We start from the raw sequence: 25,548 nt of genomic DNA, 5'->3' as shown, positions 1-25,548 counted from the left end.
TCTGTGTATTGTGTTTTCCTATGTCACCGCAGTCTTTTAATGTGGAGGGCTAGCTATTCTTGTCTATTTTCTGAAGCAGAGAGTTATTCATCTTTCCTTCCTTTAGGATAGCTAGTTCTCCGGCTGGGTTCGCGGTGCACAGGATGTTAGTTCACCCCTCGGCTACTTCTAGTTGTGATGGTTAGTAAGGGGATGGCGGCCAGATTAGTTGCCAATGCTCGTCACCTTTTACCAATGATTTATGGTGGTCTTCCATGGTTCCGGATCATAACACGCAACTCTTTGAAGGCCATAATATGCACTGTGTTTGGAGGGCAAAAGGCAAATTACCTCAAAAAATACCAGCACCAGTGAAGTGTGAACATCATGGGGTGGGACTGGTTTTCAGCAGACGGCACTGGCAAACTTCATATAATTGAAGGAAGGACGAATGGACAAATGTACTGAGACATTGCTGATAAAACTCTGCTGCATCTACCAGGATGTTGAAGATGAAACGAGAGAGGACATTTCAGCAAGACAATAATCCCAAACACACGGCCAAGGAAACGCTAAACTGGTTTCTGAGAAAGAAAATCAATCTTCTAGAATGGCCGAGCCGATCACCGGAGCTGAATCCAATAGAAAATGTCTGGAAGGAACTAAAGCTCAGAGTTCATAGAAGGAGTCGGGACCTGCAGGATGTGAGGAGTGTGCGCGGAAGAATGGGCCAAAATCCACCTGAGCAATGCAGGCGACTAGTGTCTCCATACAGGATGTGAGGAGTGTGTGCAGAAGAATGGGCCAAAATCCACCTGAGCAATGCAGGTGACTAGTGTCTCCATACAGGATGTGAGGAGTGTGTGCAGAAGAATGGGCCAAAATCCACCTGAGCAATGCAGGCGACTAGTGTCTCCATACAGGATGTGAGGAGTGTGTGCAGAAGAATGGGCCAAAATCCACCTGAGCAATGCAGGTGACTAGTGTCCCCATACAGGATGTGAGGAGTGTGTGCGGAAGAATGGGCCAAAATCCACCTGAGCAATGCAGGTGACTAGTGTCTCCATACAGGATGTGAGGAGTGTGTGCGGAAGAATGGGCCAAAATCCACCTGAGCAATGCAGGTGACTAGTGTCTCCATACAGGATGTGAGGAGTGTGTGTGGAAGAATGGGCCAAAATCCACCTGAGCAATGCAGGCGACTAGTGTCTCCATACAGGATGTGAGGAGTGTGTGCAGAAGAATGGGCCAAAATCCACCTGAGCAATGCAGGTGACCAGTGTCTCTATATAGGATGTGTGGAGAGTGTGTGTGTGTGTGTGTGTGTGTGTGTGTGTGTGTCAATAGACCAAAATCCACCTGAGCAATGCAGGTGACCAGTGTCTCTATATAGGATGTGTGTGTGTGTGTGTGTGTGTGTGTGTGTGTGTGTGTGTGTGTAAGAATGGACCAAAATCCACCTGAGCAATGCAGGCGACCAGTGTCTCTATACAGGATGTGCGGAGTGTGTGTGTGTGTGTGTGTGTGTGTTTTTGTGTGTGTGTGTGTGTGTGTGTGTGTGTGAGAGAGAGAAAGAATGGACCAAAATCCACCTGTGCAATGCAGATGACCAGTGTCTTTATACAGGGTGTGTGTGTGTGTGTGTGTGTGTGTGTGTGTGTGTGTGTGTGTGTGTGTAATAATGGACCAAAATCCACCTGAGCAATGCAGGTGACCAGTGTCTTTATACAGGGTGTGTGTGTGTGTGTGTGTGTGTGTAATAATGGACCAAAATCCACCTGAGCAATGCAGGTGACCAGTGTCTTTATACAGGGTGTGTGTGTGTGTGTGTGTGTGTGTGTGTGTGTGTGTGTGTGTGTGTGTGTGTGTGTGTGTGTGTGTGTAATAATGGACCAAAATCCACCTGAGCAATGCAGGTGACTAGCGTCTCCATACAGGAAGCATCTGGGAGCTACATCATCAACAAAGGCTTTCGTTTCTAAGTATTAAATACATTTCAGTAAGCATGATCAATACTTTGCCCCTGAGTCATTTCTCTTTACACCTATCCAGTTGAGAGTGTGTCCTTATCGCAGACAGTCCGGCTGTGCAGACTCCCAATTTATTCATAAAGTTCTAGGAGGAAAAATGGAGGAACAGCAGAACACAAAGTTGTAAGAAAGGATTCTTTACGACTATTTTATGTAAATAAATAAATGAATGTATTTAGTAAAACAGTTATATCTGGAATATGCTGCATCATCCACTTGCAGAAACATAAATTGTCATTTTTTATTGTGCGCGGATGACAGGCACGTAGAGGTTTGTGTGTGGACGGATGAATGTCCACCCCAACGATGGAGCGTTAAAAGGCCTGAGATTGCATTTGCTTTTCTTCTGCAGCTTATTGGCTTGTAAGCGAGATCACAGGACTCGGAACAAGCAGCTGCCACCAAACTGCTGCCTCTGCTTTCTGCACTTGTAAAGCGCGCACTCGGAGGAAAGCGCCGGACCCCCTCATCTAATTACAGGCTCACTGAAATTCTCCTTGAATAAACACGTTTAAGGACGTCGGGACAGACTTTTCCGATTAAAGCGCATAAAGTATTTCATTTCACACTTCTTCATAGAATGTAGAACAGTGTGTCCCGAGAAGATAGTGCTATCCTCCATGTGTTAATCTGCAGGAAACACGTCCGGCCTGGCACGGCCCCGGTGCTGCGGCGGTACGGCACAGCAACGTGCGAGGCTTTGTGTGTTACTGCAGCAGAGAGCTCACCAGATAATCTCCATTATCTGGACACTATAAAATGCATAGAAGCAGTTTTCATAATTGAGGCTCAAAACAGATCAGTAGAAATATTCCGATATCTGCTGGGATGGACACAACGAAGCTTTCCTTTTCCCCGGGTGTTTGTCTATCCTGCGCCACTACAGATGGGGTCTCTGGCTTCACGAACGACCTTAGCAATGGTTCAAGGTTCCTTAAGTACAATGTATCAGCAAAAAAAGCATCATTTAGGTTACATTTTTACTATAAGCCTAGATTAAATGCAACCTAAATAATGCCTTTTTTTGATCATATTGTTTTTAAAGAACTATGAACCATTGCTAAGGTCGTTCGAAGTCAGAGACCCCATCTGTAGTGGCGCGTGATAGGGTAACAAACTCCTAAATATATATATATATTTTTGTTTTTCCATAAGACTTTTTTTGTTGCTTTATTCACAAAAACCTAAAGCTAAAGTAAAACTTTCCACTTTTAAAAAAGTAACCCCCAAACATTAGTATTGATGTAAAACAACAATATCACAGTACTCATCCTTCTAAATCCATTCTTAAAGCGCACCAATCACCAGGATTTTCCTATATAAGCTAAAGCCAGTGCTATACTGGCACTATCAGGCTGATTCTATATATACAGTGCTATACTGGCACTATCAGGCTGATTCTATACATACAGTGCTATACTGGCACTATCAGGCTGATTCTATACATACAGTGCTATACTGGCGCTATCAGGCTGATTCTATACATACAGTGCTATACTGGCACTATCAGGCTGATTCTATACATACAGTGCTATACTGGCGCTATCAGGCTGATTCTATACATACAGTGCTATACTGGCGCTATCAGGCTGATTCTATACATACAGTGCTATACTAGCACTATCAGGCTGATTCTATACATACAGTGCTATACTGGCACTATCAGGCTGATTCTATACATACAGTGCTATACTGGCGCTATCAGGCTAATTCTATACATACAGTGCTATACTGGCACTATCAGGCTGATTCTATACATACAGTGCTATACTGGCGCTATCAGGCTGATTCTATACATACAGTGCTATACTGGCGCTATCAGGCTGATTCTATACATACAGTGCTATACTGGCGCTATTAGGCTGATTCTATACATACAGTGCTATACTGGCACTATCAGGCTGATTCTATACATACAATGCTATACTGGCGCTATCAGGCTGATTCTATACATACAGTGCTATACTGGCACTATCAGGCTGATTCTATACATACAGTGCTATACTGGCGCTATCAGGCTGATTCGCTACATACAGTGCTATACTGGCACTATCAGGCTGATTCTGTACATACCTTTAGGTGTCAGCTCGGATGTATAGATTTTGAAACACAAGCAAGTAAAGTTTGTAAAATCAGCAGCTTTTTGATTGGCAGCAACTGCCGATCAGCTGATAGCTTGGGTGGGGGTTTGATAGCGATTTCTGCCCCCCCTGCATCTCCTCCTATCTTTTATTTATGCTAATTCCATTATAGAAGCGTTTTACTAATAGTTGTGGCTGTAAATCATGATGGCTAGAAGGACCTGTGCTGATGACATACCCATGTGACCAGAAGGGGTGGGCCTCAGCCAACATAGCTGATACCAGGAAGCAACATTATTTTTCTGTTTTTAAAAATCTGAGAAAAATAAAAACATGAAAAGTTCAAATCACCATCCTTTTGCCCCATTGAAAATAAAACAATAAAAAAAAATTACAAAGTACACATGTGCACTCAGAAATGACCAAAGTATCAAAATATAAGAAACTAATCTGATCAGTAAATGTTATAACAAAAAAATACAAACTGCCGAAATTACGTTTTTTGGCTGCCGCAATATTGCAATAAACTACTATAAGAGGCGATCAAAACATCACATCTACATCTATCCAAAAAGTGTATCAGAAAAAAATGTCAGTTCAGGATGCAAAACAAAAAAAAATAAAAAAAATCATCCCTTAGCCCCAGATCCCCAAAAAATAAAACGTCATACTTCTTGGAAAATGGTGACAAATTTCAGAATTTTTTTTTCACCACTTAAATAAAAAAAAACAAAAAAACCCACAAAAACGACACGTTTGGTATGTAAAAACTCACATTGACCTGGGGAGTCATACTGCCAGGTCAGGTTTTCCATAGAGGGGACATTGTAAATAAAAAGAAAAAAAAAAAAATCAGGAATTGCAGTTTTTTTTTTTTTTGCAATTTTCCCACACTTGGGTTTTTTCTCTACACTATATGATAATGTGAATGCGTAATTCAAAAGTACAACTTGTCCTGAAAAAATCAAGCCCTTATACAGGTATATTGACAGAAAAATAATAATAAAAAAAAAAAGTTATGGTTCTTAGAAGAAAGATAAAAAAAAAACAAAAAAAAAAAAAAAACAGAAAATGGGCAAATATTTACAAAACGGTGAAAGTATCGCAAAGAAATTTTCACTGTATCACAAATATTTATTTACACTTCTAAAAATATATGAAAGACACAATTACATCAGATCATCAAAAAGGACAAATCTATTTTGCCAACGAATATACGGCTGTCCCACGATATGATCAATGCTTAATCTGCAATGAAGCCGGCCATGCGTACAGTCTATGTATGACGTATTTACACGGCTACAGTATAAAGATGCGGTATACTTATATCGGCACCTATAGAAAAAGCACAGAATATAGAGAGAAAATCTCTACTACAAGAAAGAAACAAATATCGACTGACTGTGAGCTGACGCAATATCAGAAGCAAATAAATGCTGATGATGCCTGCAGAAGAAAGAACGATATGTAACAAGAACATAAATTATATGACATGCAAAAACAAAAAAAAAAAAACAAAAAAAAAGAAAAAAAAAGGCATTGTGCTGTTGACGGATTCCAGAGTCATGTTCGGAAAAGACTTCAGGTTTTGCAGAAGATGGAGGTCACACGGCTGTCGTCACCACTCCCATGTTATAATATTCAGATAAGACACATCGTACTACATGTACATGTCCACTTATACCGATGCTTCATCAGTCATACTGGATCCTGGGTGAGGATTGCCCGGTACAACGTCATCCATCTGCACAGCTGCAGAGCATCGCACATCTAGAGAAAAACACGAACGGCCTAATATCCCCTTTCCTTTTCTCCTTTTACCCCTTCATGTTCTTCTCTATTTGCCTGCCTCCAGGAGCAGGCGTTTACCTGAAAAAGGGAGAAAAGAAAATAACATTCTATTAAAAAGGGAATTTTTCAGTAGGTTTTAGCCATGAAATATGACATCATAAGGTAGAGACATAAAGCACATAAACTATAATAAAAAGTTTTCAAAATTGTTAAAAGTTTAAAATCAGCCCCTTTTTACCAATCTAAAAAATAGGTATTTATTAATCTGTTCATAAAAGTCTAAATAGAATATAAAAAATAAATATTCAATAAAGTTGTGTTCGTAAAAGTCTAAAATATATATATATATATATATATATATATATATATATATATATATATATATATATATACATACACACACACACACACACATATATACACACACACACATTATATATTATATACACTGTATATCTATATATCTCTATTATATAAAAAAAAGAATTTTGTTTACTTACCGTAAATTCTTTTTCTTATAGTTCCGTATTGGGAGACCCAGACCATGGGTGTTTAGCTTCTACCTCCGGAGGACACACAAAGTACTACACTTAAAAGTGTAGCTCCTCCCCCTGAGCTTATACACCCCCTGGTGAGCAGACCCAGCCAGTTTAGTGCAAAAGCTGAAGGAGATAGCCACCCACAAGTAGAACAGAGCAAGAACCGGAACAACCGGAGACTCTGTCCACGACAACAGCCGGTGATAACACGCGGAATAAGAAAATTGCCAACAGGCAACAGGGAGGGTGCTGGGTCTCCCAATACGGAACTATAAGAAAAAGAATTTACGGTAAGTAAACAAAATTCTCTTTTTCTTTATCGTTCCTTTGGGAGACCCAGACCATGGGACGTTCCAAAGCAGTCCCTGGGTGGGAAATAAACCGAAAAAAGGCCAGAAGTAGGCAGAACCTAACTTCACAAATGGGCGACAGCCGCCTGAAGGATGCGTCTGCCCAAGCTCGCATCTGCCGAAGCATGAGCATGCACTTGGTAGTGCTTCGAAAAGGTATGCAGGCTAGTCCAAGTGGCAGCCTGACAGACTTGTTGAGCCGTAGCCTGGTGCCTGAAAGCCCAAGAGACACCAACAGCTCTGGTCGAATGTGCCTTGATCCCCGGCGGGGGAGGCACCTGAGAACTCTGGTAGGCGTCCGAAATGGTCGATCTAATCCAACGGGCCAAGGTCGGCTTAGAAGCAGAGAGGCCCTTGCACCGACCTGTGGTTAGCACAAAAAGAGAAGTGCACCGCCTAAGAGCAGCGGTGCCAGACACATAGATCCGGAGTGCACACACCAGATCCAGAGTATGCAGCGCTTTTTCAAAGCGATGAACAGGAGCCGGACAAAAGGAAGGTAGGGTAATGTCCTGGTTAAGGTGGAAAGGAGAGACCACCTTAGGAAGAAAATCCGGAGTCGGACGGAGAACCACCTTGTCTTGATGAAAAACTAAAAAAGGTGACTCCGAAGAGAGCGCGGCCAAATCAGAGACTCTCCTGAGGGAAGTTATGGCCACCAGAAAAACCACTTTCTGTGAAAGATGATGCAAAGAGACCTCCCTAAGAGGCTCAAAGGGGGGGTTTCTGCAAAACCGTGAGAACTAAATTAAGGTCCCAGGGATCCAAGGGCCACCGGTAAGGCGTAATGATGTGAGACGCGCCTTGCATGAAGGTGCGGACCTGAGCCAGCCGAGCGAGACGCCGCTGGAACAGAACTGACAGAGCTGAGACTTGTCCCTTGAGAGAGTTGAGGGACAGTCCTAGCTGCAGACCGGACTGTAGAAAAGACAGAAGGGTTGGCAAGGAGAATGGCCAAGGAGGATGGTCAGTAGAGCGACACCAGGACAGGAAAATTTTCCAAGTCCTGTGATAGATCTTAGCGGAGGAAGACTTACGGGCCCGAGTCATAGCGGAGATGACTTCAGGAGGGGGTATCCAGAAGCCGTCAAGATCCAGGACTCAAGAGCCACGCCGTCAATTTGAGAGCCGCAGAATTCAGGCGGAAAAACGGACCTTGTGAGAGTAGGTCTGGACGGTCCGGGAGATGCCACGGCATCTCTACGACAGATGGAGCAGGCCTGGATACCAAGCTCGCCTGGGCCAGTCCGGTGCAATGAGGATGACTCGACAGCCCTCCGTTCTGATCTTGCGCAGAACCCTGGGCAAGAGAGCTAGAGGGGGAAACACGTAGGACAGACGAAACTGGGACCAGTCTTGAACCAGTGCGTCCGCGGCGAATGCCTGAGGGTCGTGGGAGCGAGCCACGTAAACGGGAACCTTGTTGTTGTGACGGGATGCCATTAGGTCCACGTCCGAAGTGCCCCATTTGCGGCAGATTGACTGAAACACTGCCGGGTGCAGGGACCACTCGCCACCGTCCACGGTTTGACGGCTGAGATAATCTGCCTCCCAGTTTTCGACGCCTGGGATGTGGACTTTGGATATGGTGGACTTGGAGTCCTCCGCCCATTGAAGGATGCGTTGCACTTCCAACATCACCAGGCGGCTGCGTGTCCCGCCTTGGTGATTGATGTAGGCAACCGCTGTCGCGTTGTCGGACTGGACTCGAATGTGCCTGCCCGCCAACAGGTGGTGAAAAGCTAGGAGAGCTAGAAGCACGGCTCTGGTTTCCAGCACATTGATTGAAAGGGCTGACTCGGACGGAGTCCAAGTGCCCTGCGCTCTGTGGTGGAGACATACCGCTCCCCAGCTGGATAGACTGGCATCCGTGGTGAGAATCACCCAGGACGGGGCCAGGAAGGAGCGTCCCTGAGACAGAGAGAGGGGCCGAAGCCACCACTGAAGAGAGCTCCTGGTCTGTGGCGACAGAGCCACCAACCTGTGCAAGGAGGAAGGCCGCTTGTCCCAACAGCGGAGAATGTCCAGCTGCAGGGGGCGCAGATGGAACTGGGCAAAGGGAACAGCCTCCATGGACGCCACCATTAGACCCAGCACCTGCATCAGACGCCTGAGGGTATAACGGCGGGGCCTCAGCAGAGAGCGCACCGCTAGCTGGAGGGACTGCTGTTTGACTAAGGGCAACTTCACAAGTGCCGTCAAGGTCTCGAACTGCATCCCTAGGTACGTGAGACTCTGGGTCGGAGTCAGAGTGGATTTGGGCAGATTGACCAGCCACCCGAATTGAGCTAGAGTGGAGAGAGTGAGCGAGACACTCCGCTGACAGTCTGCGCTGGATGAAGCCTTGACTAGAAGGTCGTCCAGGTAAGGAATCACTGCCAACCCCTGGAGGTGCAGAACTGCAATCACTGCTGCCACGACCTTGGTGAATACCCAAGGGGCCGTGGCCAACCCGAAGGGGAGAGCCACGAATTGGAAGTGATCTTCTCCTACTGCAAAACGTAGCCAACGCTGGTGTGACACTGCAATTGGCACATGCAGATAGGCATCTCTGATGTCGATGGATGCCAGGAAATCCCCTTGGGACATAGAGGCAATGACTGATCGCAGAGACTCCATGCGAAAGCGCCGCACCTGAACATGCTTGTTGAGAAGCTTCAGATCCAGGATGGGCCGGAAGGTACCGTCCTTTTTGGGAACTAGGAAGAGATTTGAGTAGAAACCTCTGAACCGTTCCCGGGCGGGAACCGGTACAATTCCTCCATTGGCCTGTAAGGCTGCCACGGCCTGTGAGAAGGCCTTGGAGCAGGGGGGAGTTGAGAGAAAAAATCTGTTTGGCGGGCTGGAAGAGAATTCTATCCTGTAGCCGTGGGAGATGATATCCCGCACCCACTGATCGGAGACGTGTTGAAACCAAGCGTCGCCAAAGTGGGAGAGCCTGCCACCGACTAAGGACATTGCTGGAGCGGGCAGATAGTCACGAGGAGGCTGCCTTAGTGGCAGCAGCTCCTGCGGTCTTCTGTGGACGCGCTTTTGTGCGCCAGTTGGATTTCTGGTCCTTGGCTGAGTTAGCGGACGAGGCCGAGGGCTTAGAGGACGACCAGTTGGAGGAACGAAAGGAGCAAAAACCTCGACCGATTCCTACCCTGGACAGGTTTCCTGGCTTTAGTTTGAGGCATGGAAGTACTCTTCCCGCCAGTAGCTTCTTTAATAATTTCATCCAGCTGTTCTCCGAACAGCCGGGACCCAGCAAAAGGGAGTCCAGCAAGGAACGTCTTCGAGGAAGCATCTGCCTTCCACTCTCGAAGCCACAAGATTCTGCGGATAGCGAGGGAATTAGCCGAAGCCACCGCAGTGCGGTGAGAAGCCTCCAGCATGGCAGACATGGCATAGGATGAAAAGGCCGAAGCTTGGGAAGTTAAGGCATCCATTTCGGGCATAGATTCCCTGGTGAGGGAATGCATCTCCTCTAGAGAAGCAGAGATGGCCTTGAGAGCCCACACTGCTGCAAAAGTCGGAGAATACGCGGCCCCCGCCGCTTCATACACGGATTTGGCCAGAAGGTCAATCTGGCGGTCAGTGGAATCCTTAAGGGAAGTGCCATCAGCCACCGACACAACGGTCCGGGCTGCGAGCCTAGACACCGGAGGGTCTACCTTTGGGGACTGAGCCCACTCCTTGACCACCTCAGGTGGAAAGGGAAAACGGTCATCAGAACCACGCTTTGGGAAGCATTTGTCAGGACAGGCCCTAGGTTTGGTCACAGCGGCCTGAAAACTGGAGTGGTTAAAGAACACACTCTTTGCTCTCTTAGGCGAGGTAAACTGGTGCTTTTCTGCCAGAGAGGGTTATTCCTCTGATACTGGCGGATTGAGATCCAGTACAGAATTAATGGAAGCAATCAAATCACTAACATCTGAGTCACTTTCGGACAGATCAATGGGGCACATGGAGTTAGCCTCCGAGCCCCCTGTATAGGCATCCTCCTCATCCAGCGAGTCAGCTCTGGAATCAGAGCCACGGGAGGAGGGAGAGGGAACCCTGCGTCTCTTCTTAGGAGGACGGGGGTCTGGGCCCTGATGATGAATCCTCTGTGAGCTCCGGTCCTGAGGGACCCCTAGCAGCAGAGGCACCCTGTGAAGGGGGCTGATGCATATTCATCAACGTCCTGGACAGAAGTCCCATGGACTCAGCAAAAGACTGGGAGATAGACCTAGAAAAGGATTCTACCCAAGCCGGGGGTTCAGCCACAGGAGCAGGAGCAGCCTGAGAAACCACTGGGGGTGAGACTCCAGGCTGTGGCACCGCCAAGTTAGAGCAGGCATCACAATGTGGGAAGGTGCTCGGTTCAGGCAGCAGGAGCTTACATGCAGCGCATACAGCATAAAGCTTTGGGGCCTTGCTCCTCGTGTGAGACATGCTGCTGGAGTAGGGGCTCTGCCAGAGAATGAACCCCAGAGAGTATATACAGAGGTCCACAACCGGAGACCGGTTGTGGCTTACCAGACCGCTGGAGCGGTGTTGTGTGCCCTCCAGATCCCGAAGCCCGGACCCCCAAGCACAGCACCTCAGCAGAGATGCTGCAGACCAGCGCTGCAATGACTGATCGCAGAGAGAACGCTGAGAAAATGGCCGCCGGAGCGAAGAGAGGGGGCGGGACTTGCTTGAGGAGCGGGAACTGGAGGGCCATAGAGACCTACAGGGGAGGGGACACACACTGCAGTGGGGAGTGTCCCTCCCCTGTACAGAACGGCCGCTGGGAGGAGCCGTGCCTGTCCCTCTGCATGAGTGACATGCGAGGGCAGTGAAACAGAAACTAGGCCTCCGGCGAAGCCGGGGCCTAAATTTGAGCGGCGCGGCCGACGCGCAGGCACCATCGGCGCGGTTCTCAGGCGACAGCTAGAGAACCCGCCGGAAATGTCAGTAAACACAATAAGCACACTCTCCCCCAACAATAAAGTACAGGGACCCCGAAATCTAAACGTCTCAGGTACTTAGCTTGCTGAGACGCAGGGCCAAGTCCCTGGGGATGAGTGCTCCGGTCCAGCAGGGTCCTGAAGGGCTGCGGATGGAGACCGGTCTCCTGCCAAGCATGGAGAACCGTGCTGGCTCCCACTTCAAGCCAGAGCCCAGGAGGGATGGTGAAGGAGCACGGCATGTAAAGGCTCCAGCCTAGGAAATCAACCTTACAACACCGCCGACACAGTGGGGTGAGAAGGGACATGCCGGGGGTCCAGACATGGACCCCACTCTTCAATCTCGTTCCAAAAGGAAAAAATCATGAGAATGCATGTGTGGATGTATGCCTCCTGAACACAAAGCGATAAACTGGCTGGGTCTGCTCACCAGGGGGTGTATAAGCTCAGGGGGAGGAGCTACACTTTTAAGTGTAGTACTTTGTGTGTCCTCCGGAGGTAGAAGCTAAACACCCATGGTGTGGGTCTCCCAAAGGAACGGTAAAGAAATAATAAATATTGTCCTTATAAAAGTGTACACAAAATATAAAGAAAGAAGGGAATTTTGTTTACTTTCCGTAAATTCCTTTTCTTCTAGCTCTAATTGGGAGACCCAGACAATTGGGTGTATAGGCTATGCCTCCGGAGGCCGCACAAAGTACTACACTTAAAAGTGTTAGGCCCCTCCCCTTCTGCCTATACACCCCCGTGCTCCCACGGGCTGCTCAGTTTTGGTGCAAAAGCAAGAAGGAGGAAAAAATAATTATAAACTGGTTTAACTTCAATCCGAAGGAAACTCGGAGAACTGAAACCATTCAACATGAACAACATGTGTACACAAAAAAAACAGGGGCGGGTGCTGGGTCTCCCAATTAGAGCTAGAAGAAAAGGAATTTACGGTAAGTAAACAAAATTCCCTTCTTTTTCGCTCTATTGGGAGACCCAGACAATTGGGACGTCCAAAAGCAGTCCCTGGGTGGGTAAAATAATACCTCGTAAGAGAGCCGTAAAACGGCCCTTTCCTACAGGTGGGCAACCGCCGCCTGAAGGACTCGTCCACCTAGGCTGGCATCCGCCGCAGCATAGGTATGCACCTGATAGTGCTTCGTGAAAGTGTGCAGGCTCGACCAGGTAGCCGCCTGACACACCTGTTGAGCCGCAGCCTGGTGCCTCAAAGCCCAGGACGCTCCCACGGCTCTGGTAGAATGGGCCTTCAGCCCTGAGGGAACCGGAAGCCCAGCCGAACGGTAAGCTTCGATAATTGGCTCCTTGATCCACCGAGCCAGGGTTGATTTGGAAGCCTGTGATCCTTTACGCTGGCCAGCGACAAGGACAAAGAGTGCATCCGAGCGGCGCAGGGGCGCCGTACGAGAAATGTAGAGTCTGAGTGCTCTCACCAGATCTAACAAGTGCAAATCCTTTTCACATTGGTGAACTGGATGAGGATAAATAGAGGGTAAGGAAATATCCTGATTGAGATGAAAGGGGGGTACAACCTTAGGGAGAAACTTCGGAACCGGACGTAGAACCACCTTGTCCTGGTGAAAAAAACAGAAAAGGGGCTTTGCACGACAACGCTGCTAGCTCAGACACTCTCCGAAGTGAAGTGACTGCTACCAGAAAAACCACTTTCTGCGAAAGGCGTGAGAGAGAAATATCTCTCATAGGCTCGAATGGTGGTTTCTGAAGAACCATCAGCACCCTGTTTAGATCCCAGGGTTCTAACGGCCGCTTGTAAGGCGGAACGATGTGACAAACACCCTGCAGGAACGTGCGTACCTGTGGAAGTCTAGCTAGGCGGTTCTGGGAAAACACAGAGAGCGCTGAAATTTGTCCCTTAAGGGAACCGAGCGACAAACCCTTTTCCCGTCCAGATTGAAGGAAGGACAGAAAAGTAGGTAATGCAAATGGCCAGGGAGAAAAACCCTGAGCAGAGCACCACGACAGGAAAATTTTCCACGTCCTGTGATAAATCTTGGCGGATGTTGGTTTCCTAGCCTGTCTCATAGTGGCAATGACTTCTTGAGATAACCCTGAAGACGCTAGGATCCAGGACTCAATGGCCACACAGTCAGGTTGAGGGCCGCAGAATTCAGATGGAAAAACGGCCCTTGAGACAGCAAGTCTGGTCGGTCTGGTAGTGCCCACGGTTGGCCGACCGTGAGATGCCACAGATCCGGGTACCACGACCTCCTCGGCCAGTCTGGAGCGACGAGGATGGCGCGGCGGCAGTCGGCCCTGATCTTGCGTAACACTCTGGGCAACAGTGCCAGCGGAGGAAACACATAAGGGAGCTGAAACTGCGACCAATCCTGAACTAAGGCGTCTGCCGCCAGAGCTCTGGGATCTTGAGACCGTGCCATGAACGTTGGTACCTTGTTGTTGTGCCGGGACGCCATGAGGTCGACGTCCGGCACCCCCCAGCGGCAACAGATCTCCTGAAACACGTCCGGGTGAAGGGACCATTCCCCTGCGTCCATGCCCTGGCGACTGAGATAATCTGCTTCCCAGTTTTCCACGCCTGGGATGTGAACTGCGGATATGGTGGAGGCCGTGGCTTCCACCCACATCAAAATCCGCCGGACTTCCTGGAAGGCTTGTCGACTGCGTGTGCCGCCTCGGTGGTTGATGTATGCCACCGCTGTAGAATTGTCCGACTGAATTCGGATCTGCTTGCCTTCCAGCCACTGCTGGAACGCTTTCAGGGCAAGATACACTGCCCGAATTTCCAGAACATTGATCTGAAGCGAGGACTCATGCCGGGTCCACGTACCCTGAGTCCTGTGGTGGAGAAAAAACCGCTCCCCACCCTGACAGACTTGCGTCCGTCGTGACTACTTCCCAGGATGGGGGTAGGAAGGATTTCCCCTTCGACAATGAAGTGGGAAGAAGCCACCACCGAAGGGAAGCTTTGGTCACCTGAGAGAGGGAGACGGTCCTGTCGAGGGACGTCGGCTTCCTGTCCCATTTGCGTAGGATGTCCCATTGAAGAGGACGCAGGTGAAACTGCGCGAAAGGGACTGCTTCCATTGCTGCCACCATCTTCCCCAGGAAGCGCATGAGGCGCCTCAAGGGGTGTGACTGGCCTTGAAGGAGAGATTGTACCCCTGTCTGTAGTGACCGCTGCTTGATCAGCGGAAGCTTCACTATCGCTGAGAGGGTATGAAACTCCATGCCAAGGTATGTGAGCGATTGGGCCGGTGTCAGATTTGACTTTGGAAAATTGATGATCCACCCGAAACTCTGGAGAGTCTCCAGGGTAGCGTCGAGGCTGTGTTGGCATGCCTCTAGAGAGGGTGCCTTGATCAACAGATCGTCCAAGTACGGGATCACCGAGTGACCCTGAGAATGGAGGACCGCTACTACAGTAGCCATAACCTTGGTGAAAACCCGTGGGGCTGTTGCCAGGCCGAATGGCAGTGCCACGAACTGCAGGTGTTCGTTTCCTATGGCGAAGCGCAAGAAGCGCTGGTGCTCTGGGGCAATCGGAACGTGGAGATAAGCATCTTTGATACCGATCGATGCAAGGAAATCTCCTTGGGACATTGAGGCGATGACGGAGCGAAGGGATTCCATCCGGAACCGCCTGGTCTTTACGTGTTTGTTGAGAAGTTTCAGGTCTAGGACAGGACGGAAAGACCCGTCCTTCTTTGGGACCACAAACAAGTTGGAGTAAAAACCGTGGCCCTGTTGATGAAGAGGAACAGGGACCACCACTCCTTCTGCCTTCAGAGTGCCCAGCGCCTGCAGAAGAGCCTCGGCTCTCTCGGGAGGCGGAGAAGACCTGAAGAATCGAGTCGGGGGACGAGAGATGAACTCTATCTTGTAACCGTGAGACAGAATGTCTCTCACCCAGCGGTCTTTTATTTGTGGCAGCCAGGTGTCGCAAAAGCGGGAGAGCCTGCCACCGACCGAGGATGCTACTAGAGGAGGTAGAAGTCATGAGGCAGCCGCTTTGTTAGCGGTGCTCCCAATGGCCTTTTTAGGACGTGACTTAGACCGCCATGCATCAGAGTTCCTTTGTTCTTTCTGAGACCTTTTGGACGAGGAGAATTGGGACCTGCCCGCGCCCCGAAAGGACCGAACCTCGACTGCCCTCTCCTCTGTTGGGAGAGGTTCTGCTTGGGCTGGGGTAAGGATGTATCCTTTCCCTTGGATTGTTTGATGATTTCATCCAGGCGCTCGCCAAAGAGCCTGTCGCCAGAAATTGGCAAACCGGTTAAACGCTTTTTTGGAAGCGGAATCTGCCTTCCACTCCCGGAGCCACAAGGCCCTGCGGACTACTACCGAATTGGCGGTCGCAACTGCCGTACGGCTCACAGAGTCCAGGACAGCATTCATAGCGTAAGACGCAATCGCCGAGGTCTGGGAGGTAATGGAAGCCACTTGTGGCGCGGCCGCTTCAATTTTCGCTTGACCTGCTGATATAGCTTGTAGCGCCCATACGGCTGCGAATGCTGGGGCAAAAGAAGCTCCGATAGCTTCATAGATGGATTTCATCCAGAGCTCCATCTGCCTGTCAGTGGCATCTTTAAGCAAGGCCCCATCTTCCACTGCAAGTATGGATCTAGCCGCCAGTCTGGAGATTGGAGGATCCACTTTGGGACAGTGAATCCAACCTTTAACCACTTCCGGGGGAAAAGGATAACGTGTATCCTTAAGGCGCTTAGAGAAACGCTTATCCGGACAAGCATGGTGATTCTGGATTGCCTCTCTGAAATCAGAGTGGTCTAGAAACATACTCTGTGTACGCTTGGGGGACCTGAAGCGAAATTTCTCCTGCTGAGAATCAGACTCCTCCGCCGGAGGGGCTGAGGGAAGAATATCCAGCAACTGATGAATGGATGCAATAAGATCATTCACTATGGCGTCCCCGTCTGGAGAATTAAGATTGAGAGCGCTCCCAGGATCAGAATCCTGATCAGCTGTTTCCGCATCATCAACCAGAGAATCCCCCCACTGAGACCCTAAACAATATGATGTCGAGGGAAATTCTAAGCGGGCTCGCTTAGACGATCTGGGGCTAGGTTCTAAGTCCGAACCCTCCGTCTGGGATGTATGAGATACCCCGTGAGGACATTGTTGGTCCAACTGAGGGGGATCAGGGAACAATGATTCAACAGAGTCCCTTTGCTGAGATACCGGTCTGGACTGCAAGGCTTCTAGTATCTTAGCCATAGTCTCAGAGAGTTGATCCTTAAAGGCTGCAAACTCAGTCCCCGTCACCTGGACAGTGTCAACAGGTGGCTCCCCCTGGGCCCCTCTTAGCAGAGGATCCGGCTGAGGAAGTGTCACAGGGGTCGAACACTGTACACAATGAGGGTCAGTGGAACCTGCCTGTAGCTGGGTCTTACAAGCGGCGCAGGCAGCATAATAAGCCTGTGTTTTGGCACCCCTGCCTTTTGTGGGCGCCATGCTATAGTTTTCCCTGAGTAACACAATAGGGTATATAGCCAGAAAGAACTGTGCTCATACAGTGTAAATTATATACAGTACACAAATAATGTACCCATACAATACAGCACCATGGGGCTAGCACCACATGTGCTGTTTACCAGCCGCCTAAGCGGTTGTGAGGCCACCAGAGACCGTGTCTGGGTCTCCCATGAATATGTCCCTCTCTGCAGCGTCGGTGGAGCTGACAGGAATGGCTGCGGCGTCCTGACGAGCTGAGGAAGCTGTGGGCGTGGCCTAGAAAGAGCGCGAAACGGGCGCTCATACTGTGTACAGTGAGGGGAGTGGAGCATGTAAATCATACTCCAGCCCTCATTGCTGCTCGCTCCGTGCAGCGTCCCGCCCTTCCCCTGCCTGTCAGGGCTGAGGGCGGGAGAAAAAAAGGGAAACTAGGCCGCAATGAAGCCGGGGACTGTAGTAATAAACGCGGCCGCCGTAAAAGCGCGGTCGCGTGAAAGTCCCCGGCGAACTACAAGTCCCAGCCGCGCCGCAGTGTCCCGTGGCAACGGCGGTCAGTGCGGTAGCCCTTACATATAAACACACTCAGCGACGCTGAGTGTGTAATGGCACATATAGACCCGGTCAGCGCCGCGGTCCCCGGTGCACTAGCACACCCAGCAAAGCTGAGGTGATGCCGTGCGCGGTCCCCATAGGGATACAGAGTACCTTTAAGATGCAGGGCCATGTCCCTGAACGGTATCGGCTCCTATCCATCAGGCTCCACAGGAGTTGTGGATGAAGCCCGGTCTCAGTGCCTGGAGACCGATAAGATCCCACTTCACCCAGAGCCCTAAGGGGGATGGGGAAGGAAAAACAGCATGTGGGCTCCAGCCGCCGTACCCGCAATGGATACCTCAACCTTAACAACACCGCCGACAAAAGTGGGGTGAGAAGGGAGCATGCTGGGGGCCCTATATGGGCCCACTTTTCTTCCATCCGACCTAGTCAGCAGCTGCTGCTGACTAATCTGTGGAGCTGTGCTGTGCGTGTCTGACCTCCTTCGCACAAAGCAAAAAACTGAGCAGCCCGTGGGAGCACGGGGGGTGTATTGGCAGAAGGGGAGGGGCCTAACACTTTTAAGTGTAGTACTTTGTGCGGCCTCCGGAGGCATAGCCTATACACCCAATTGTCTGGGTCTCCCAATAGAGCGAAAAAGAAATATTAAATATTGTGCTTGTAAGACTAAATAGAAAAAAATAAATATTTTGTTTGTAAAACTACACAATATAAAAAAAAATATTGAATATTGTCTTTGTAAACGTTTAAACAAAACAAAAATATTGAATATTGACATTGTAAAAGTCTAAAGAAAATATACAAAAAGAATATTAAAAATATTGTGCTTGTAAAACTAAACATAATAAAAAATAAAGTGTTTATAAAAGTCTACACAAAATATAAAAAAAAAAAATTAAATATTGTGCTTGTAAAAGTCTAAACATAATATAACATTATTCAACCAATATCCACAAAAGAGAAAAACACTTAAAATTACAATGTCCTTAGTAAATACACCCCCCCCCCCCCAAAAAAAAAACAAAAAACTAAAAACAAATGCAAATTTTTATTTGTGGGGCTTTTGTTTGCTGTTTTTACAAAGTTTGCATTTTTATTTATTTTTTAAAAACTGATATCATAAACAAAAACACAAAACCACAACTTGTAAATTTACAGAATGATGTTGCCAGGTAATTTTCAACACCAAATTAACTTTGTAACAATAATTGCAAGTTTTCTTTCTTCACCATTTCACCTCACTTGTGATACTTTCAGTTTTCCAAAAGATTCACTGCTAAAATAATTGTCATTCAAAACTACAAATCTTCAAGCAAAAAAAACAAACAAAAAAACAAAAACCTCTCATACGTGTGTCATCAGGACAATAAATAAAACAAAAAAGTCCCGGCTCTTGGATAAGGAGAGAAAACAGAAACAAAAACAAACTACGGCGCCTTCGAGGCACAAATTACAGTTATGTGCAATTTTGGTTCATCAATTTTTTTCAAATCCAACGACTGATTCTTATGTTTCCTTCTGCCCTGATTTCAAGAAATACTTCTATGTTTAATCATTTATGGATTTTGCACAAAACGAGCGTGAAATTACACACAAGCGAGATGAACAAGAGAAATCTTTGTTGTAGCCAACAATGTGCACAATATTATATATATAAATTTATTGAACATTCATCTACAACGTTATTGGATAATTCTTGCGTCTTTTCCTTTTCTTATACAAGGCTGCGGATCTTCTCCGTGAAGCCTCCTGCAGTCGTCCTCAATCATCTTCATCTTCTTCGGTATCGTCATTCAATCTTCTTATTATCCTGATGAAGACTTTCTCCTCGCTCTTCGTTGTCAGCTCCGAGGTTTTCAGGAAAGTCGTTCAAATGGGAATGTAAACAATGTAACTTCAAATTCATCAGACGACACAAGGCTTGGAACCGTTTCATCATCTTCTCCACGATGGACTTAAAAATGTTGTTACCCAGAAATTTTTTCACAACTTTTTTAAAAGAATCCCAAACCATTTCCTCAACAGTTTTCATTTTTGTTTTGTAAACTTCGTCCTTCATTAGTTTCCAAATATCCGGCCCCGTGTCCTCCCTCAGTTTTGCTTTGTACAGTTTCTGAAACTTGGTACACACATACTTAAGTCTCTCCTTATTTTGGTAGAGCTTTCACAAATGGCTTCATCAGTCCAAGCTTAATGTGGAGCGGTGGAGGAGGACTTTACTGGGATCAAGAAAACTTTCCGCAATGAAGGGAATTTTGTTTACTTACCGTAAATTCCTTTTCTTCTAGCTCCAATTGGGAGACCCAGACAGTGGGTGTATAGCTACTGCCCTCTGGAGGCCGCACAAAGAACTACACTTAAAAGTGTAAGGCCCCTCCCCTTCTGGCTATACACCCTCCCGTAGGAGTACAGATTCCTCAGTTTTAGTACCAAAGCAAGAAGGAGGAAAGCCAATAACAGTTTCAAAAACAAATTCAATCCGATAACATGATCGGAGAACTTAAGAAACAACATGAACAACATGTGCACCCGAAAAACGAAACCCTAAGAACAAATAGGGCGGGTGCTGGGTCTCCCAATTGGAGCTAGAAGAAAAGGAATTTACGGTAAGTAAACAAAATTCCCTTCTTCTTTTTCGCTCCTAATTGGGAGACCCAGACAGTGGGACGTCCAAAAGCAGTCCCTGGGTGGGTAAAAAGATACCACATGAACGGGCTGTCAGACAGCCTCTTCCTACAGGTGGGCCACCGCCGCCTGAAGGACCTGTCTACCTAGGCTGGCATCTGCCGAAGCGTAGGTATGCACTTGATAGTGTTTGGTAAACGTGTGCAGACTCGACCAGGTAGCCGCTTGGCACACTTGCTGAGCCGTAGCCTGATGCCGCAATGCCCAGGACGCACCCACGGCTCTGGTAGAATGGGCCTTCAGTCCAGATGGAATCGGAAGCCCAGCAGAACGGTATGTGTGAAGAATTGGTTCCTTGATCCACCGCGCCAGGGTGGATTTGGAAGCTTGCGATCCCTTATGCTGACCAGCGACTAGGACAAAGAGCGCATCAGAACGGCGTAGAGCCGCCGTGCGAGAAATGTAAATCCTGAGTGCTCTCACCAGGTCCAACAGATGTAAACCCTTTTCAAATTGGTGAACTGGATGCGGACACAAAGATGGTAAAGTGATATCCTGATTGAGATGAAAGGAAGAAACCACCTTGGGAGAAAACTCTGGAATTGGACGCAGTACTACCTTGTCTTGGTGAAACACCAGGAAGGGAGATTTGCAAGATAACGCCGCTAGCTCGGACACTCTTCGAAGAGACGTGACCGCCACAAGAAAAACTACCTTTTGTGAAAGCTGAGAAAGGGGAACCTCTTTCAAAGGCTCGAAAGGCGGCTTCTGGAGAGCAATGAGAACCTTGTTCAGATCCCAGGGTTCCAATGGCCGTCTGTAAGGAGGAACGATATGACAAACTCCTTGGAGAAACGTGCGTACTTTAGAAAGCTGTGCCAAGCGCTTCTGAAAGAATACGGATAGCGCGGAGACTTGACCCTTAAGAGAGCTAAGCGACAAGCCTTTTTCCAACCCAGACTGCAGGAAGGAAAGAAAAGTTGGCAATGCAAATGGCCAGGGAGAAAACCCTTGAGCCACGCACCACGCTAAGAATATCTTCCACGTTCTGTGATAGATCTTAGCTGAGGATGGTTTTCTAGCCTGTCTCATTGTGGCAACAACTTCATGAGATAAACCTGAGGCCGCTAGGATCCAGGACTCAATGGCCACACAGTCAGGTTCAGGGCCGCAGAATTCAGATGGAAAAACGGCCCTTGAGACAGCAAATCTGGACGGTCTGGTAGTGTCCACGGTTGGCCTACGGTGAGATGCCACAGATCCGGGTACCACGACCTTCTTGGCCAATCTGGAGCGACGAGTATGGCTCGATGGCAGTCGGACCTGATTTTCCGGAGAACTCTGGGTAACAATGCTAGAGGTGGGAACACATAGGGGAGTCGGAATTGCGACCAATCCTGAACCAAGGCGTCTGCCGCCAGTGCTCGGTGATCGTGAGACCGTGCCATGAAAACTGGGACCTTGTTGTTGTGTCGTGACGCCATCAGATCGACGTCCGGCGTCCCCCAGCGGCAACAGATCTGCTGAAACACGTCCGGGTGAAGGGACCATTCTCCTGCGTCCATGCCCTGGCGACTGAGAAAGTCTGCTTCCCAGTTTTCCACGCCTGGGATGTGAACTGCGGATATGGTGGACGCTCTGCTTTCCACCCACGTCAAAATCCGTTGGACTTCTTGAAAAGCTTGGCGACTGCGTGTTCCCCCTTGGTGGTTGATGTACGCCACCGCCGTGGAATTGTCCGACTGAATCCGAATCTGTTTGCCTTCCAGCCATTGTTGGAAGGCTCGCAGGGCAAGATAGATTGCTCTGATTTCCAGAACATTGATCTGCAGGGTGGACTCTTCCAGAGTCCACATCCCCTGAGCCCTGTGGTGGAGATACACCGCTCCCCACCCTGATAGGCTCGCATCCGTCGTGACCACTGCCCAGGACGGGGGAAGGAACGACTTTCCCTGTGACAATGAGGTGGGGAGAAGCCACCAACGCAGAGAGTCCTTGGCAGTCTGAGAGAGGGAGACAGTCCTGTCGAGGGACGTCGATCTCCCGTCCCATTGGCGTAGAATGTCCCATTGTAGAGGGCGCAGATGAAACTGCGCGAACGGGACTGCCTCCATTGCTGCTACCATCTTTCCTAGGAAATGCATGAGGCGCCTCAGTGAGTGCGACTGGCTCTGAAGGAGAGATTGCACTCCAGTCCGTAGCGAGCACTGCTTGTCCAGTGGAAGCTTCACTATCGCTGAGAGAGTATGAAACTCCATGCCAAGATAAGTCAGAGATTGGGTCGGGGTTAGATGAGACTTTGGAAAGTTGATAATCCACCCGAAACTCTGGAGAGTGTCTAGTGCCACCTTCAGACTGTGTTGGCATGCCTCTTGAGAGGGTGCCTTTATAAGCAGGTCGTCTAGATACGGGATGACCGAGTGACCCTGCGAGTGCAGAACAGCTACTACTGCTGCCATGACCTTGGTGAAGACCCGGGGGGCTGTTGCCAGACAGAAAGGTAACGCTACGAACTGCAGGTGTTCGTCGTGTATGACGAAGCGTAGGAAACGCTGATGCTCTGGTGCGATCGGCACGTGGAGATACGCATCTTTGATATCTATTGATGCTAGAAAATCTCCTTGAGACATTGAGGCTATGACGGAGCGTAGGGATTCCATCCGGAACCTCCTGACTTTTACGTGTCTGTTGAGCAACTTTAGATCCAGGACGGGCCGATACGATCCGTCCTTTTTTGGGACCACAAACAGATTGGAGTAAAAACCGTGACCTTGTTCCTGAAGAGGGACGGAGGTCACCACTCCTTCCGCTTTTAGAGCGGCCACCGCCTGCAACAGAGCATCGGCTCGGTCTGGTGGGGGAGAAGTTCTGAAGAAACGAGTTGGCGGACGAGAACTGAACTCTATCCTGTACCCGTGAGACAGAATATCCCTCACCCAACGGTCTTTGACGTGTGACAGCCAGATGTCGCCAAAGTGGGAAAGCCTCCCACCGACCGCGGGTGTGGGAATCGGAGACCGCAAGTCAGGAGGACGCCGTTTTGGCAACGGTTCCTCCGGCTGCCCTTTTTGGGCGTGACTGAGACCTCCAAGAATCTGAGCGTCTCTGGTCTTTTTGAGTCTTTTTTGACGAGGCGAATTGGGACCTGCCCGGTCCTCGAAAGGACCGATAACCAGACTGACCCTTCCTCTGTTGGGGTCTGTTTTGTCTGTGTTGCGGTAAGGATGAGTCCTTACCCTTGGAGTGTTTGATGATTTCATCCAAACGCTCTCCAAACAATCGGTCACGAGAAAAAGGCAAATTGGTTAAGCACTTCTTGGAATGAGAATCTGCTTTCCAATGTCTCAACCACAGGGCCCTACGCAAAACAACGGAGTTGGCTGACGCCACTGCCGTGCGGCTTGTAGCGTCAAGAACAGCATTAATCGCGTACGACGCGAATGCCGCCATTTGCGAGGTCAATGGTGCTACCTGCGGGGCAAATGCACGTGTGACGGAGTCAACTCGCGCAAGCCCGGCTGAGATAGCTTGGAGTGCCCATACGGCTGCAAAAGAAGGCGCTAATGACGCTCCAATCGCTTCATAGATGGATTTCAGCCAGAGCTCCATCTGCCTGTCAGTGGCATCTTTAAGTGCCGCTCCATCTTCAACTGCAACCAAGGATCTAGCTGCAAGCCTGGAAATTGGAGGATCCACTTTTGGACACTGGGTCCAACCCTTGACCACCTCAGGGGGAAAAGGATAGCGTGTATCTTTAAGCCGTTTAGGAAAACGCCTTTCAGGATAAGCGTGGGGTTTCTGGATTGCGTCTCTAAAGTCAGCGTGGTCCAGAAAAGTGCTTAAAGTACGCTTAGGGTATCTGAAATGGATTCTCTCGTGCTGCGAAGCTGACTCCTCCACAAGAGGAGCTGGTGGGGAAATATTTAACATCTTATTGATGTTAAATATAAGATCATTAACTATGGCGTCACCATCTGGTGTATCTAGATTGAGAGCGGTCCCAGGATCAGAATCCTGATCAGTTACGTCCGCCTCATCACCCATAGATTCATCTCGCTGGGATCCTGACCATTGAGATGAATGTGAAGGCCCGTCATAGCGAGCCCGCTTAGGCTGCCCGGGGCCATCGTCCGAGTCAGAGTCTTCACCCTGAGGTGTATATGCCCGTCCCGGAGCTTGGAGCTGAGGGGGACCAGGGGGCAATGATTGCACAGTGTCCGTGGCCTGAAGTACAGGCCTAGCTCGCAATGTGTCAAGAATTTGTGACATAGTGAGAGACATTCTGTCAGCAAAAGCTGCAAACTCAGTGCCTGTCACCTGGACAGCATTCACAGGTGGTACACCCTGGGTCACGTCCAGCAGAGGTCCCGACTGTGCAAGCGCCGCAGGGGCCGAGCACTGCACACAATGGGGGTCCGTGGAGCCTGCCGGTAGAAAAGTCCCACATGCGGTGCAGGAAGCATATAATGTCTGTGCCTTGGCACCCTTGCGTTTTGCGGACGACATGCTGCTGGCTCTCTGAATGTGAGAGAGTCTATAGCCAAAGGGCGACCAGCGCTATGCAATACAAAGTATTTGTAGCAACAAAATACTAAGAATACTACTGGCACAAGAGGGGGTGAGCCCTGAGGGCTGCTTACCGCCCGCTGAATAGCGGGTAAGAGGCTGCAGAATTCCTTGTCTGGGTCTCCCCGGCTCCCCTCTGCAGCTCAGCGTGTCAGCAGGAATGGCTGCCGGCGTCTGTGGAGAGGGGCGGTCCGTGGGAGTTCCCAAACAAAAGTGCGGGAAACAGTGTCCCCTCTGTGCCGATTGTGAGGGCTGGAGTATGTAAAAACGACTCCAGCCCTCAGCGCTGATGCACTGGCCAGCGTCCCGCCCCTCTCCTGACTGGCAGGTCTGGGGGCGGGAACGAACGGGAGCAGGCCGCAAAAGCCGGGGACTCGAGTTATCAGCGCGGCCGCCGTAAAAGCGCGGGCCGCGCTGAAGTCCCCGGCGCACCACAAGTGCCAGCCGCGCCGCAGTCCCAGCGGCCGGCATGACCGATTTCTAGACGTGGCCAGCGTCCCGCCCCTCTCCTGACTGGCAGGTCCGGGGGCGGGAACGAACGGAAGCAGGCCGCAAAAGCCGGGGACTCGAGTTATCAGCGCGGCCGCCGTAAAAGCGCGGGCCGCGCTGAAGTCCCCGGCGCACCACAAGTGCCAGCCGCGCCGCAGTCCCAGCGGCCGGCG

The 25,548-nt window shown here is 49.3% G+C and overlaps 1 protein-coding gene across 1 annotated transcript in view; it reads right to left on the bottom strand.

Annotated features, from left to right (window-relative positions):
- Positions 1-5,203: 5,203 nt before the first annotated feature.
- SELENOK (selenoprotein K) overlaps positions 5,204-25,548 on the bottom strand; it is a 47,730-nt gene continuing 27,385 nt past the window's right edge. The window contains exon 5 of the mRNA XM_075321301.1: positions 5,204-5,959. Coding sequence (XP_075177416.1) covers positions 5,956-5,959 — 4 coding nt within the window. The 3' untranslated portion in view covers positions 5,204-5,955. The remainder of the gene's footprint in view (positions 5,960-25,548) is intronic.

This window comes from Anomaloglossus baeobatrachus, chromosome 8 (assembly GCF_048569485.1).
Source record: "Anomaloglossus baeobatrachus isolate aAnoBae1 chromosome 8, aAnoBae1.hap1, whole genome shotgun sequence".
Taxonomy (NCBI): domain Eukaryota; kingdom Metazoa; phylum Chordata; class Amphibia; order Anura; family Aromobatidae; genus Anomaloglossus; species Anomaloglossus baeobatrachus.
Note: the sequence above shows the minus strand (reverse complement) of the source record. Positions and strands in the feature narration are given on the sequence as shown.